At 50.2% G+C, this 16335-nt stretch overlaps 2 protein-coding genes and 1 pseudogene across 5 annotated transcripts in view; all 3 read right to left on the reverse strand.

The window, feature by feature from the left end:
• The window catches only part of SFT2D2 (SFT2 domain containing 2), a 16032-nt gene extending 7805 nt beyond the window's left edge, over positions 1–8227 (reverse strand). For 2 of the 3 annotated variants that reach the window (XM_023519939.1, XM_023519940.1), the window contains exons 1-3: positions 8048–8227; positions 3319–3405; positions 3090–3175 (exon numbers count right to left, since the gene is read on the reverse strand). In XM_023519939.1, coding sequence (XP_023375707.1) covers positions 3090–3175; positions 3319–3405; positions 8048–8110 — 236 coding nt within the window. In that variant the 5' untranslated portion in view covers positions 8111–8227. Of the gene's footprint in view, positions 1–165; positions 248–3089; positions 3176–3318; positions 3406–8047 lie in introns of all 3 variants that reach the window. The other variant, XM_011374186.2, reaches the window with a different exon arrangement.
• On the reverse strand, positions 5143–5261 carry LOC111728990 (annotated as a pseudogene).
• A 4834-nt stretch (positions 8228–13061) lies between the features above and the next one.
• TIPRL (TOR signaling pathway regulator) overlaps positions 13062–16335 on the reverse strand; it is a 13655-nt gene continuing 10381 nt past the window's right edge. For both annotated transcript variants that reach the window (XM_011374187.2, XM_011374189.2), the window contains exons 5-7: positions 16199–16294; positions 14354–14416; positions 13062–13382 (exon numbers count right to left, since the gene is read on the reverse strand). In XM_011374187.2, coding sequence (XP_011372489.1) covers positions 13239–13382; positions 14354–14416; positions 16199–16294 — 303 coding nt within the window. In that variant the 3' untranslated portion in view covers positions 13062–13238. The remainder of the gene's footprint in view (positions 13383–14353; positions 14417–16198; positions 16295–16335) is intronic.

Below are 16335 nucleotides of genomic sequence, written 5' to 3' on the forward strand. Positions count from 1 at the left end.
CCTTCAGCACGTCTGACCAGCAGCGCCCTCTGGAGGTGATCTGTAGAACTGCGGCATCCTGACACCCACCCGGCAACGCCCCCATGTCCCAAACACAAAGGAAAACGTTCTGGGGGTCAGAAATCGCCGCCCCCAGCTCAGAGGTCCGGCAACAGGCAGACTTACCAGCACCATGATAGTTGCGATCAGACGTGTGGGCTCAAACATTCTCTTCAGCTGTTTCATTGGTCCCATGAGGAAGACGGTGCTGCGAGACAAACACACACAAGCCACTGAGACCAGGACAGGAGCATGCTGGGACCGCCATGCCGCCTCCCCCGCCTCCCCCGGACCACCTGTGCCAACAGCAGCGGCAACGCCGCTAACGCCGGAAGCCGTTTAATCCATCGACACCTCACGGGGTTGATCGAGGGACAATTATCATCCTCATTTTACAGATGAGGAAACTGAAGGCAAGACGGCTTAGTCACTATCCAAGGCCACATCACTGGAAAATGGCAGAGCTGGGCTGGAAATGCATGCAGGTCTCGCACGCACACACACGCGCACGCACGCACACGCACGCACGCGCACACACACGCACCCCATGAAGGCCTGGGCTGTTTATGCTAAAAAGCAGAGCACTTCACTCTCCCTCACATTCTGCTAGTGACACCACCGTCACCTCAGAACTGCTGAATGTCTGCTGAACGCCAGATACCGCATACCCGGCCTCGAGTCACCCCCGGCAACTTGTGAGCCGGGCAGGATGACACTTATTTCAGAGACGAGACAATAAAAGCTCAGAACGGTTAACTGACACATCCGAGATCACACAGCTCGGCACACAGGAGTCGGCATTCGAAGCCACGGCTGTTAGATTCCAAAGCCGGCGACAGCCCCACGTGCCTTCGACGTAACTGGGTCCCGAGAGGTGGCCAGTGAGAACCTCATGCCGACCACCCCGAGTGCCTGGGCCAGATTTTCAGCGTGTCGCCCACCCCCTCACAGAGATGCCCCGTGTGACATCACCCTGCTGGCAGCTTTGATACAAGCCAAGCAGCAGATAACATTAGCCACTGAGTGCTGAATAAGAACAGGTTTTAAAAATAAATCCACCTCTCTCTGAAGTGCCATTAGGTTTCAACTTGAACTCAGAGCCGCACTCTCAGGTCAAGTGTTCGAGCCGAGTGCCCTCTTTAGCCAACACCAAACGAGAAGCAACAGCCAAGACCACGTGTACAGAAACGGAAGATTATTGGTAAAGCCATGAGCTCCCAGACACGCCCTGGAAATAACACGCCGCTCCCTCTCATGTTCCCTAGGCAATGCTGCAGTCGGCCCCATGAGAATGTGCTCATGGCTCTCTCGGACTACACAACTCACCTGTACGTTACGCTCGGTCTAGACGCCGCATTATAACCTACGCCGTGTGCCCAATGCAAAACTCCCCAAAAGTCGATGCGTGTGAGAGCCTTAGAGGCAGGAAGAGACATCTCTGGGGAGCAGCATTTCATCGTCACTAGCTTTAACAAATTCTCCTTTAAGAAGATGGCCAAAGTCATACACCCAGTCGTTTGGCTAACGCTGCCAGCCAGAAACAGAGCTGGGACTGGGGACAATTCGGGACAACACAGTGGTACAGCCCTTGTCAAGCGGCTTACAGATCTGTAGCAAGGCAGAGTAATAAAATGCTGCATGCTGTCACAAATATAAATGATACGCAGAGCCCCACATGAAAAAGGCCACAGATTCTGGAGCAGAGGAGGGAATTCGGAGGAGTTTCACAGAAGGGGTGACTGCTGACTGGGGTGTGGGGGGGTCATGGAGAGGGGGTGCACATGGGCGGCACTCCACGCAGAGGACGCAGGCTGAGCAGAGGTGCAAAGATGTCTGGGGCAGGCAGGAGCTCGGCCTGGCCGGGGCCCGCTGGTGGGAGCGGGGTCGAGGGCCCCGCCTGCACCCACGCTGACGGGTCCGGGCTTCCGCTGCAGAGGGGACCGGGGGCCAGCCAGGGGGTTCGGCAGGGCAGTAACAAGCGGCCTGCAGAGGGGCGATGAAGGAGGCAGAGGACCCCGCAGAGGACCCCGCAGAGGACTGCAGCAGTCGTCCAGATGAGGAGCGAGGGGCCAGAGCTAAGAGCACCCACACCACGGCCCTGGGGAGCCCGCCCTGGCCCGGGTCGGGTCAGCTGCCCCTCCCCGAGCATCTCCCTCCACATCCTATCACGTCATCCGCTCACGTCGGTCTGCCTGGCCAACCGCTGAGCTCCATCACGGCAGAAGCCGGACCCCAGCAGTCTGTGAGTCCTCAGAACCGGGCCGGGTGTGATCAAGGCCCACCCACTTCGCATGAGAGTCCATCGGTGAGGGACAAGAGCCATGGGGACAAAGAGGAAGGGGTCAGCAAGGTCGACACCGAGCCTCGGTAATGATGCGGGGGCCTGGACACCCAGGCCCCTGAGGCCACGCCCTGGGACACAGCAGAAGGGGAGAAAAGGTGGCTGAGCTCGGGGCCAGCGGGCTACTCAGGGACAGGCCAGAGCAGCTCTCCCGGCCGGAGCAGGACGGAGGCTGTCGCACGCGGGTGTGGAGGAAGCCGTAGAGGGAAGGAGCCCGGCCCGCCACGTCTGGGCGCCTGCAGCTCGTGGGGCGGGCGGCCCGCACCCGCACGAGGCTCCCCCAGCCGCCAGCCCTCGTGAGCCCACATGCAGGTCTGGGGCAACTGGAACTGAGTAATGAATGACAGGTTTCGCCTGCAGCCCCTGGCCCGGTGGGCCGCTCTCGAATCGCTGACTCAGCCCCGGGCAGCTGTCAGACGAGAGCAACGGAGAGGGCTGTGCTGTCACCCGACGTCACTCGACTGCCACGTGCACGGGTCCCTCATATGTAAAGTCGCAGCGGGAATGGATCTCCTGCCTGCTCCCGGGACATGTCAAAGACTAAGGCACAAAAATACTTTGAAGTGACGGGACACGGATGGGATGTATTTCTACTACCTTTTCTCTCTCCAAACCCTTAAAACCACCGAGGCACCGCCTTCCCCCGTCACGCACGAGCCTCGTCCGCCTTCCCGCCCGGCAACGGGCCGAGCTGATGAAGAGCTGTTACCTCCCAATGGATGCGATGTTCCCAAGGGTGTAAAACACCGCGAAGAGGTACAGCCCCTTCCTGGGCACCCAGAGCAGAAGAGTCCCCTGGAAGACAAAGCCCCGTGAGGACAGCGGAGGACCCTGTGCCCTTCCCCGCCCGAACTCCCCCTCCTCCCCAGGCACTCAGGAGGAGCCCGGAGAAAAGGGGAGAGAGGTGGGGGGACCAGAGACGAGGGGGTGCGTCTTACCAGCAGTGAGCAGACAATTCCTGCAACAAAACACGCAGCGAAGCCTTTGACTCTGGTGCTCCAGCTTAACGACGACGCCTCCACCACCTGAAACGTTAAAAACAGACGACACACATGCAGGTGCATGGTCACCGAACGCGAAGGAAGCACGTAATTGAGAAGAGGGTGTGAGTCGCCACCGAGGACGGGGAGAACGCACCGCCCCACACGCTCGCGGCAAGAGCCCTCCCGAGTCACGGAACCAGCTCCTCCAGCCACAAGTCTCCGGGCCCGGAGCCCGTCGGAGGCCGGACACCTCCAGCGGCGGGGACTCTGCCTCACGCACACCCCACTTCGCGGGCAGGACGGCAGGAGAGCAGACCCTCGAGCAGCCAAGCCCCTGGGGACGGCCCAGGCAGGACGCAGCCGTGTGAGCACCGCGCGGCAGGGCCCAGCAGTGGGGAACAGACGGGGGCGGGCGCTCGGGGCGCAGGGCCCAGGGGCATCATCACCTACGTCCCCGGCCGGGCCTCGCAGTCGCTGTCCGGTGGCATGTCCAGGACCCCGGGGGGCTTTACCTCGTCGGGACTCTCATCGAGTTACTCCCGGTTGTGAATGCTGTTCTTTGGGGTGCTGCCATCAGCCAGGTCACCCAAGTGTGGGAGATCCTAGTTAATTAATTACTACCCCGCCCATCCTGACTCTGCCACTGAGAGCAAAGTTCAGAGACCAGGAGGTCCAGAGAAACTGTGGACAAGGGGGAGTCTGTGAGGAGCCCCCAAGCGTTTCTCTCCACATGCCAAAGGCGACAGCCAAGTGCCTGCACCAGGGACCTTCCTAGTCTGTCCACCTGATGCATGTGGCCACGGCTGCGCCACGCCGAGCACAGGCAGCTGCCACCGAGACCAAAGGCAGGGTGGCCAGGCCCGGGGTCTGTTCACACAGGACCACCTCGTGGGGACAGCACAGCCTCTACCTGGCAACGTGGTCACAGCTCCCGACCACATTCCCAGCGGCTGATGGAGGAAGGTAGGTGGTAGCAGAGGCTGCAAGGGTCACTAGACTGGCGACACCCTCAGCCTTAACTGCTTCCGACTCAAGACCTGTTTCAACCCTGTCTCCAAACTTCCTGTCAAACCAGAACCTGGGCGAGAAGGGCGAGAAGCCGCCCCAGGTGTGGCAGGCACTGCCACAGAATGGCTTCGTCTCCACTCAGGAGAAAGGTATTGAGGGCAGATTATTAAAAGGGGCTCCCCTCCTTCCCCTTATAGTCACACATACTGAAAGTGGGCTCACGACACTGCAATAGCCCCCCCTGCCACACACACACACAGAGCACGTGCAGGAACACCTCACGACGCAGGACCCCGCTCGGAGAGGCACGCTCAAAGATGGTAACGTGCAGTGGGAGCAGGTGTCAGGACCAGAGATGGGCCACCTGGTACCATGACAGGAACACCTCTCCTCCAAAATGAGCCAGGTGATGCTCTGTCATCGGGCCCCACCGGCACCCAGACAGCCGGGTTAGAGACCCCGACTACTCTGTTCAGCCTCCCACCAGGGACAGAAGAAAACCGAAAGCCTCCCCTCCCTCCTACTCACGCAAGAACCGCAGGACTTAGCTCGCCCAGGTGGAAAGGAGCCCCGGGCTGCGTGTGGGGGAGAAGTGGCCAGCAGGGCTGGCTGGATGGGGTCCGCTGCCTGAGCACCGCGTGGCACCAACAGGGGTGTTTTTAAAGAATTGACCTTTTTTTTTTTTTTTTTTTAGGCGAGGCAACCCTTGGTTGACTTCACAGATTTCAAGGACCTTGTCAGTTCACAATCCCTTATTTTTTAATTTTTTTACGCCTACAGCACCTGGTCTTCGCAGTTGGTCTCCCATCCAAGTACTAAGCAGACCCGACCCTGCTTAGCTTGCGAGGTCAGACGGGATCGGGCTCGTTCAGGGTGGCATGGCCACTGATGTGAACTTTTTTTTTTTTTTTTAAAAAAAGGATAAACCGCAAAGCTGAGGATCCAACTTGAACTGCCCCTGGCACTTAAGAGACTAAACAGTCTCAACAGGACGGTGCGATCGACGTCCTTGTAAAACTCACAATCGCCGGCAGCAGGAAGCGCTCTGCTTTCCGCCTTCGGAAAGAAAGCGACGCATTGCTTCTCCTAGGCTCCCGAGCTGAACTCCATCCAAACCCAAACGCCGCCCTACGGACCCACACGGGGGAGGGCACGCTAACTCGTCACCGCTGTCTTCTTCCACTCTCTGAGGCTGCAAGTTCTCGGTCACAGGCGGGGAGAAGCTGCTGTTCCGCTTCTCGCTGGACTCGGGGAAAGCCTAACGCTTCTTTCTGCCAATCTAGGAAAACGAACGAACGTGCCGGCAAGGAACTCACCCACCCAGCCCGCCGGCAACGAACTGCCTGCCGGAAAGAAAACACACGCAAGCAACAACCACACCGAACCAACACGCAAGCGACACGCGCACACGCGGGCTGTGTGACCGGCTGTTTTGCACAAAGGTCCCTTTGACTCCAGACTCTAGGGTGGCACTTGCCAACGACACGTAAAGCTAATAACTGCTCAGGAACCCAGGCTGGCAACCAGAAGCTGGGAAAGGAAGTCAGCCTCACTGCTGCGCCTTCCAACCAGGCACGGTTCACACCTTTGTCGTCCCTGGAACCCTCTGAAGAAACGTAAAATCTATCCCTTTAGGAAGAGGGTCAGTGGCACTAATGACCGAAGGGACAGCTGTGAAGATGAAGTCCTAGAAAACTCGTCAGAGGCTACTTGAGAGTCGACGTGGCCATTTTTATAATCCCCTAGTTTCCCATGTAGGAGAAATAGAACTAGTAGTACTTTTATTGTTTGCATTAAAATAGAAAAAGTTTTAAAAAGCCCTCACTTCTGGTGACCTCCGACAGCTTACACAGGGAATCTGAAGAGCCGTTAAGGCCAGCTGTCCAACGCACCACACAAAACAAATTTCGCCACAGAATCCTCCAGCTTTGCTACCCGTAAAGCCATGGAAATGACGGACAAGCAAGTCAGGATCGACGCCCTAAAGGAGGCCCTGACCTAATAAGTAAAAACTGAGCCAAAAATTAACTCTGAAAGTGAATTCAGCCGGTGATAAAATGTTTCCCAGGAGTTCGCGACTCAGGAAGTGACATTTGATGATGGCTGTAAACAGGAATCTACACTCAGAAAGAGGAAACTTAAAAAGAAAAAAAAAAAGAGAGGGAAAAAAAAGAGAAAACTGACAGCAGTGTTTTAGAACAAGAGAGAAGCACCTACTCTTTTTAAAATAGATTTAACATGTGCCTGAGCTTACAACATTTTAAAGCTCGTCATTGTGTCCAAAACAGGCAGTCACCATTTTAGATAAAAACAAACTCAGCATTTGGTTCTCAGTCTGTACTGCATCATTCACTCTTGAGGGTCCGTCCACTGCTTCATGGTTATTTGCTAAATAAACAACCTCTGCATCATCCCACCGTCAGCAATCCACCCCCACCCCCCAGAATCTCCCCCTGGAGCCCCAGCCTCTCAGAAAAGCTTGCTGATGGTCCATGGGACATAATCAGCTTCAGATATGCAGGACTGTCAACCACCAAAGTTTTCTTAGGCCCCGCTGGAGGTTTGACTTGAGAGTTCATGACAGACGCCAAAAATCGAGAACAAAAAAACTCATAAAACTATTCCTGAGCCTTGACCAGTTAATAAAGGCGACATTAAAAAGAACCCACAGAGCTGTTTTGAAATGACCAAAAAAAGTTAAACCTCCATTTCTACAACACTCGATTCCTAGAGTTACTTCTTCAAGGTGAAGATGCACAGAGTAAGTTTTGGACTTGTGAGATATCACCGAGGGGTGGAGGTACCCGAAACTTAGAATAAAATCAGCGACCCCCAGAGTGGGTGAAAGAGGCATGCAGAAAACCACCGGACACCGATTAAAACGAAGGAAGAACCGGTTTCCAGTCGAATGAAGAAGCCCTATCATCTTGATCAACGTCCTCATTTTACAGATGGGGAAACTGAGGCCCATGGAACGCACCCCGAAAAGTCAAAAGAGATGCTGATATTCGGAAAGGAAAACAAAAACAAAAAGCGCACGACAGAAAATAGGTCTTCCGTGGGGTTCTAGAACACAGGGCATCAGCGCCCAGATCTCCGCTCCACCGAAACCTTCCAAATGAAACAAACGAACGCGCAGTCTCCGGGGGCCCCAGTGTCCGCGGAGCCCGCGTGGGGACGGCGAGCAGAGAAGGTGCGGTGCCCGCCCGCAGGCGCTCCGCGGTGGAGACCGATCACGAGGGGACGTGCACAAGGCCGGGTGGCGGTGTCACACCCGCGACCTCGCCTGGGCGGGAAGGCAGCGCGGAGCCCCCGGCCCAGCCCCGCGCCGACCCCCGCCCTCGCATCCCCGGGATGCCGCCTCCCCTCGCAGAAGTTTCTGGGGTTGCGCTCCAGCGCCGCCCTCCGCGTGCGGGGGGATGGGGCGCAGCGCACGAGTAAACAGAGCCGACGGCCGGGGCCCAGTGCCCGGCCGGCCCCCGGGGCGCGGAGTGGGAGCGCGGGTGCAGCGGCGCCCAGCCGGGGATGGGGCGGGGGTGGGGGCATATGATGCGGGGCGGCGGGGCGGGGAGAGCTGCTTTCCAGGAAATCCTGAAGCCCGGCTCGGCTTTCCTCCGCCACCAACCGGCGCTCCCCAGGCGCCGCGAACCTCCGCCCCGGCCGGGGGCGCACTCACCTCGGCCAGGCCTCCCCGGTCCTCGGTGTCCTGCCCGCTCAGCACCTTCTTCAGTTTGTCCATCCCGGCCCGTCCGCGCCGCCGCCTGTTGCGCTGCTCTGTCCCAGGCCCTTCCGGGTGCGCCGCCCGCGGAGCCCGAACCTCCCCGCGCCCCGCCCAGGTGCCTGCCCACCTGGCCCGGGCCCGCGCAGGCGCCCGGCGCGCCCCGCCGCCCGCCTACGCCCCGCCCGATTTTACGGGCTTGTTTTGTTTTGGTGCTGGGGACCCGCTGGTAGAGTGGGAAGTGAGGGCCACCCAGCCCTGCTAAACGTCATTCGGGTCTGGGGCCGCGTCCCGAGTCCTCCCCGGTTCACTTGACGAACGCGGAGCGCCGCCAGGTGCAGGCTCCCTACCAGGTGGGTGGGCGCACACGCGTAAGCGCTGCCCTGCTCAGTCCGCCTTCTGACTGCAGCCACCGTGGAGACAATTTTTTTGAAATCCCTGGAGGCCAACTGGAGTAAGTTCAAGCTACAGTGAGCTTTGTGGAAACACTAAAGAGAAAAATACTAATTCCAACCGGGAATGCACCCAGAGGTGTGGGGTGGGCAGAAACCCGAGGACCCAGTAGGTCCTGAATGAGGGAGCAGGGAAAGGATACTAGATTGGTGTTGGTTTGTTTTATTGGCCTCAAAATGGACCCACCCCCGCCCCCAGTCTCTGCTGGAGAATCCGCGTTACCCCAGGACAGGGCGGGAGACCAGACACGGGCTCCCACCGCAAACTGCTTGCCAGGGGGTGTCTGCAAAGCTAAGGTATGATTAAATCGGCTTCGAAAAACGAATCCAGAGAGGTTGTCAGGAGCACTATAGCAGCGGTCCCCAACCTTTCTGGCACCAGGGACCAGTGCTCCTATGAGAATCTAACACCTGACAATCTGAGGCGGAGCTGAGGCGGTGATGCTAGCGCTGGGGAGTGGCTGCAGATACAGATGAAGCTCCGTTCCCTCCCTGCCGGCTCACCTCCTGCTGAGCAGCCAGGTTCCTAAGAGGCCAGGGAGGGTACTGCTACAGCTCCGGGGGCTGGGGATCCCTGTATCAGAGAGTCCCCCCTCTCCCATACACAGGAGAGACTGAGGCTGTTGTACTCACCAAGAGAATTTAGATGCTACCAATGTCAACAAAAGGCCACTGCCACCAATCCAATACCAACAAGAGCCCACCGTATGAGGTGCCTTAGAAGGAACCATTGCTCAAGTATTGCCAAACTAAGACACAGCCTCCTAGCAGAAACCCAAGGTGCATTCCTGAAGACAAAGGAGAGGCCCGCTTTTATAAAGTTCCCACCCTGGTCCCTGATTGGCCCTTCTTATGCAAATGAGGACCCCAAATTTGCTGATTGGTCCACACGACACTGTCCTAACTGGTTGGAATCACGTGTTCTGATTGGTAGTTACAGAGCTGCTCTGGTTGGTTAGTAAAGATGCAAAGGAGGACATAGCTATGCCTTGGGACTGGACCCAGCAGGTCTCAGCTGATTGGTCAAAAGACCATACCAGGAACTCCTTTATAAGGGTCAGTTCAGCCAGCAGCTGTGTGGGAGGCCCCAGTTAAGCGCAAGGAGTCTTTGGCAGATATATTTCTTCTCAAGGTCCACACCGAGAACTTGAGCATATTAGACGTTATTACAAATCGGCTGGGCAAAGGGATCTGCATAGGACCCTATTCAAATCAGTTGTAATTACACCCCTTGTGTGAGTTCATCATGAAAAGTCAAAATGCTTTGCTAATGTTAGTTTATACCTCAGCTCTTCAGTAACAATGCTGTTGCTTTTACCTAAATACCCCTTATCTCCTCGTTCCACTCATGTAAATTCCTACACATCTTTCAAATGTCAGGAAAGTCCATCCGCTGTGGAGTTAGGAAGATGTGGTAGCTGCACCTCTAGCACCATCACCTAATACTGCGTGGCATCGAGGAAGTTAGTTAACCTTTCTGATCTGTTTTCTCATCTGTGAAATGGGCATAAATGACTACCTCTGTAAGTTACAATGGGAAGGAAACGACCCTATGTGAAGAGAGCCTGGGACATGGCATCCAGTTAGCCTGACTTACGGCTATTAAATATGAAGACATATGACATTTGGACTTCCATTCGTACAGTTTCCCAGGCCTCACAGGCCTTCGGGGTACACCTGCCTGTAAGTGGCCTAGTCAAAGGACTTGGATTGTCTAAGGGGAAATGCCAGATCCGGTCAAGATATAAAAATACAAGGATTTTCTGTTTTAAAACAAGAGGAAAAGAAGCCTGCTACCAAAGCCTCAGTGCACAAGCTTTTTACATTCAAGGGGTGAAGAAATTACCGGAAGCAGTTGACGGGCCCAGGTGTCTGTGCCTACAGCGAGGCTCCTAATGCAGACTCATCCGCAGCTGAAGGGAGAGGTGTCTCTGCGACCTGTGGGAGCGGGCAGGGGCCCCCATCTAACCCTCCTGCCTGCCTGTGCTGCGCACAGGGTTTTCTGGTCCTCTGCCCTGCTCCGTGAGTACCTGGTGTAGACCTTTGAGAAAGTGTGTGTATCAAGTCCCCTTATTTGGGACGCTTGGCTATTCCGAACTGGTGTGTTAGCCCACACGTTGCATTTAAGAAATCTGTTAAAATGTTACCTAACCTTTTCTTACCTGCTTGTGTAGTGGCCACCTCTTTCCTTCACCTCCTCTCCGAGATGAAGCAATCTGTATGTCCTATCTCTTGTCGGAAGGTTCATCGATCCAGGATTGTTTGCTTTGCCTTGCACCCTCAGCTCTCTGATACACTCAAAAAAAAGCTATAATTCTGTAGATTACCCACTTTTCTCCTTAAGTTTGGAGTGACATTCTCTCCTCCATTAGACATGTAGCATTAATATAAATAAGTACAATATATACATTGAACCCCATGAAGACATATACTATTATCTCTTCATTATTGTAATCCCTTCTAGCACCAAATAAGACACAAGTACTCAAAACTAAATGGAATTATACATATAACAGGTATTTATATTTTCCAAAACAGAAAATAGTAACCCAACACACAGAAAACACCGGCTAGCGACAACGTCCACAGAAGTACTGGGGACAGAGAAGAAGAGGAAGAGCCCCAAACCTAACCTGGGAATGATTCACAACTACCTGTTATGTTTTCATTTATAATCTGTCTGGAGATTCTGGTTACTATGCTGACCAAATTCAAAATAGAAGCACAAATGAGAAAAGTATACTTAAATTAAGCTTCAAGAAAAAATGAAATAGCAAAACAGATCAGTAATTCCTTATTGTTTATTCTCCTCTTACAAAAAGACACTTGGGACAAATAAATATAAAATGGTATATGTCTTGTTTTGCAATGGGCAAATACAGGTTTTCTTGGTATTCTCTGCAGGAATAAACTCATGAAATTTTCAGAAGTACATTCTCCTGTGCACCATCCACTCTATGAAAAAAAGTCAATTCTTTTGATTCCCTACAATTTTTAACAATAGTCTCAAAATTAGTAATTTAAGACTGCCTCTAAGACATCTGAATCAAGTTAAATATATATGCATATGTGATGTTGCCCAGAAACTTCAACTAACGGATATTCTTACAAGTTTTTCATTTACAATTTATATGAATAAAGAAGTTTGTTCTATTCAAATCTGCATGACAAAAAAAAAAAACAGAAAGCTGAGTACAATATATACACTTTCCTGTCCTAAGAGAAAACATTAAATACAGGTATATTTAATATACAGTGAACATGCCACGTGTTTTCTTTAAGTCAACAAAATCCTGATTTCTTATATCTTGCAGGTGATGCAGCAGCAGGCAAATACCAAAACCAAATTTAACTAATAAAATTAGCTAAATAACAATACGCACAACGGGACACTAGGGTCTGAGCCAACGAACATTTATCCAATTGCATCGTTTCACCGAGACTCATCTTTACGCCGATACCTGAAGAGCTCTGCTAATACTTTTAATTAAATATTCTTAGTTAACGGTTTATCTATAAACTGGAAAAATATGTACGAGTTAGTTCAAACCGGAAAGAAACAGTGATATTTTTTTCTCCTGCCCTGTAAAAAAATTATTTTTAAAAACCCATTTCCAGTAATTGTTTACTAGGTGCTTTATAACCACTTTCTACTTGATGAAGACCACGTATAAAAGCAGAAAAGAACATGAAATATTTAAAGGGTCATCATCAAAATAACCAAATGGATTTTAAACTTATTTTTATATTCCTTCTGTACTACCTAGGTCTTGCACTAGTTACTGGATTCCCTAAAATAGTAAATCAAACTTAATAGAAAAACCTGGCTTTTATATTTAAAAAGAAGCTCCCTCCTCCTCCACGGCTACCTCTCAAACACTGAAGCAGAAATTAATCTGGTTGCTTTAAGGGGCTGATGTCATATGTGCTAAAAACAATCTCTATTAACTCTTCCAACTTTTTAAGACCGATACGAACTTCAAGGTTCAACGGGCTCATGCGCGCAGTGGCTGCGTGAGACACGGAAGCGGAAGCCGCCCGCACGAGCGGGGCCACGCGGGAGAAAGCACCCCTGAAGCCCGAGGACGGCCGCGTTCACGCGTGTCCACACGCAACAGCTTACGTTCTCCAAAATACTAGGTTATCTGGTTCTATGTCCGAAACTTTAACTTCAAGAGCCAATTTAAATTGAGGGGGGAAATGTATATTTTCAAATTTGTGGGCGAAGACCTTTAAAGCACAGGTCAGTTTCCCAGGAGGCAAGTCCTGACTCCAGAAGTGCAAAGAAACAGCACAGAGCCGACGGTGACAAGCCAGGGCATCACCGTGCACGACCGCCACGCCGTGAAAGCCACAGGGCTGCGACTCGGCGATTAAAATGAACGTCCTCGCAGGGGAGACGGCATCTCACGATGGATGGAGATTATGCCCACTGCTCGTGAGACTACTGATGACGTTCCACTTTGTGACAATTTAGAAATCCAAATTTAACTCCAGGAAATATGAACTGAAGACAGACAGTACACACACGGCGGCTGCGTGGAGCCTGCCTGCGATAGTCTTTTATTTTTTTTCCTTTAAGGCTACAGAAAATCTGCACATTGACAAGGCAATTAATTCTCATAATAAAAATACCCCCGTCCAAATAGCCAAGGTCCCCAGTCAGATTCTATGGTGACTGTATGGCACGTCACATGCTACTCCACAGGTGTATTTTCTTGTGAGTCTGCGGGGTTATGATCAATTCTTTCTGGAAATATTAGCTTCTCACAAACTGTCTCCTTTATCGGTAAATACTGGGATATTTCATTAGGTTCCGTGAAGAGGGAAGGTGAAACATGCTAGGAAATATACAAATCACATTAGCATATATTCAGTTATTGCACTGATACTTTTTAGAAATGCTTTGGTTCAACCATTCATAAAGCGTGCGGATTTTTAAATGCAGGGCGGTACACGGAGATAAGGGATATCGCTAAGGGTCCCTAACAATAACGTATCTCTTGTTACTGACTTTTTAGCTGTCGCTCAATGATTTCCTCAAATATCATAGGAGTATGGCATTTCCAATGCTCCCGCAAACGTCCTAAGAATTTACTACGTCTTAATCCACACTCCCTCCCCCGCTGCTTTGGTACGCTGGGAGCAGCAGCCTTTAGTCAGCACCCAGTGTGTGGTCTACAGTGGAATCTAAGTGACTAGTCTGAGCCACGTATCCTCTGCGCCCAGACCAGAAATAAGCACAAAGGGTGAAAAGACAATATCAAGTCTGCAGGGAAGTATCACTTTCTAAGCAACTCATTATAGAATTCTAAGTGCCAAGGAAGCCCTTTACGAGTCCCGGGGAAACAGAAAGCCCTTTGCGAGTCCCAGGGAAACAAAAATAAAGAGAAATTACGCCAAAACCAACAAGTCGTGCTACAGAGCTACCACACTTTAGGGGGGAAGAGGACACTGGGAGGAAGGAAACTGCAAGGTGGCAGGGTGGCAGGTGGAAAGGACGTCTAGTGGGTGCCACATGCATGACTCACGGTAATTCACGTCTCTGGGTCTCGGTTTTTCCAGAATAAAATGTGGATACTAGATTGGATGATGGTTAAGGTACCTAACAACTCTAACTGTTCTTGGATTTGAGGTAAACTCAAAAACGTTATCCCTGAGCAGGATTTTTCCTACAGAGTCCTTTAAGTGAATTAATAGGCTCAGGTATACAGATTTGGGAGGACAAGTGAGGCATGCGGTGGGGGAGGCACCATATTGAAAATGAAACATAAAAATCCGGTGTCTAAAAACTGATATTTAAATACTGTACCATTAAATTAGCAATCTTGCTCTCTCGTGATGTATATTCTCGTAACATGTAGGTCTTGTCGGCCTGTGTTTGAAAATAAAAAGTTGCAACAGATTTATTTATACTGATTTTATAACCTTTCCTATTAAACAGAACTGCTTACATTTTAGTAGTCTGTGAAAGTAGCATGCAGACTATCTTATCCCTCAGTGAGGTAAGTGCTACTTAACTCTCACCGAGAATTCTGAATTATTCATTCCAATCCCTATAAATCACAGTAACATCAGATACTAATACGTGAACAGATTTGATAATTACCATGTAAGAGAAACACAAGCAAGGGTTTTACTTTGAAAGTAATTATGTATATAAGTGAGATATGCAAGAGATTTTATTATTAGTTCAAGTTCGTAACTAAATCTTTTCCTTAAGCTATAAATATTATCATCTACTCACACGACTATGGCTACTTTTATGTTCCAAAAAAAGAATTTTAAAATACTTTATTCTCTCCCGTTTCCGCAAAATTCTTGCCAAATTGCTTATTGAAAATCACTTTTTTTGGTACTTCAATTTTTCCCATTGAAGATTTTTTTAAGTTAGGTTTTAAAACAGCAATTTATTACCATTTTTTTTTGAGGGGGGGGGAATACTTTTCGATAAGAGAAAACAAGATTAAACTCCCTAAAGTTTCAATCTTTTATATCAATAAAGATAGACTAATGTTCATTATTTTTAAAAAATCAAATAACAAAGTATGTAAAGAGTATAAACCATCAGCCATCGCAGCTCTTATGACACCGCCTTAACATCAGGAAATCTCTACACAAAATCTAACATAATCTTACACTCATCCCTCCGAATCAGTTAACTGTAACTCTCTGCCACTCATTTAATGGTTGTAATTTCTCTACTACACGGAGATAAAGTAAACAACTTAATAAATGCCCACTCAATGGTCACCAAGTGTCTTCTTTCCCTCCGTTTTGGGTTACAAACAGCAGTGCCACGGACATCCATATACATACAACCCTAAGCAACTGCCTGATTTATATTTGTGGATTATTAGATAATAGAATCTTTTTAGAGTCATTCCTCAAAAACTCGATATCGTTGAGTTAAAACAAGTATTTTTTAAAATTTAGATTTCGCCCTTTCTAAGGGAGAAAAATGCAGCCAACTTTTAGTATTTCATCGGGGTGTTGTAAGAGGTGACCATTACAGCGACCACCCTGCGTGATACCCAGGGTCTCGTCTCTAATGCATCATCCTACACGATCACAAATCTGAAGGTAAAAATTCGTTCAGAAAGGACAGGCGGCCATGAAGCTACCAGAAGAATGGTCACGACTCAGTTTAAGCCTCCCTCCACTTTTTCTAATACTTTATTTTTCTACAAACCTTGTGTGTTAACGATTCCTTCAGATGGAGCACAGAGCTTTCAAGCTTTAGAATAATTATCTAAATAATTATGGTACACAAATTTTAGGAGGCCATGTGATTGCTATTTCTAATATCAGTTCCTCATATAAACAATACATACTATAAACTAAGGGAAGAGAGTTAAGAGACAGTTTTCTTAGATTAAGGACATACAAGAATTTTTTAAAAGCATAACCCTCCCCCACCGCCCCGCCGCCAGGTAGGGAGTGTCCCGTAGAAGACATTTTCTGCCAGAACTTTCGGAAAAGAAGATGCGATGTTTCAGCAACTGCAGTCAACAGTGACTGTGAAACATAGATCTTAATGGTTAGAAAGATTGCCATAAAATATAAAGCGTTATTTAATTTAAAATTCTCAAACAGAGAATGAAGCAGCAAGAAGAGGCCCGACATCAATCAGTGTGCTCGCTAAGTGAGAAGATACCTCGTGGTAAAGTCTCGTGTCGTTCATTCTGATAAGCACGCCATCAATTCTCAAGAAAAACCGCAACAACAGGAAAAAGCTAGACGGCATTACTCTCTGAAAACAAAAAAAAAAAGGACATTAATATTTTTATAAAA

Source organism: Pteropus vampyrus, unplaced genomic scaffold (assembly GCF_000151845.1).
Source record: "Pteropus vampyrus isolate Shadow unplaced genomic scaffold, Pvam_2.0 Scaffold241, whole genome shotgun sequence".
In the NCBI taxonomy this organism is placed as follows: domain Eukaryota; kingdom Metazoa; phylum Chordata; class Mammalia; order Chiroptera; family Pteropodidae; genus Pteropus; species Pteropus vampyrus.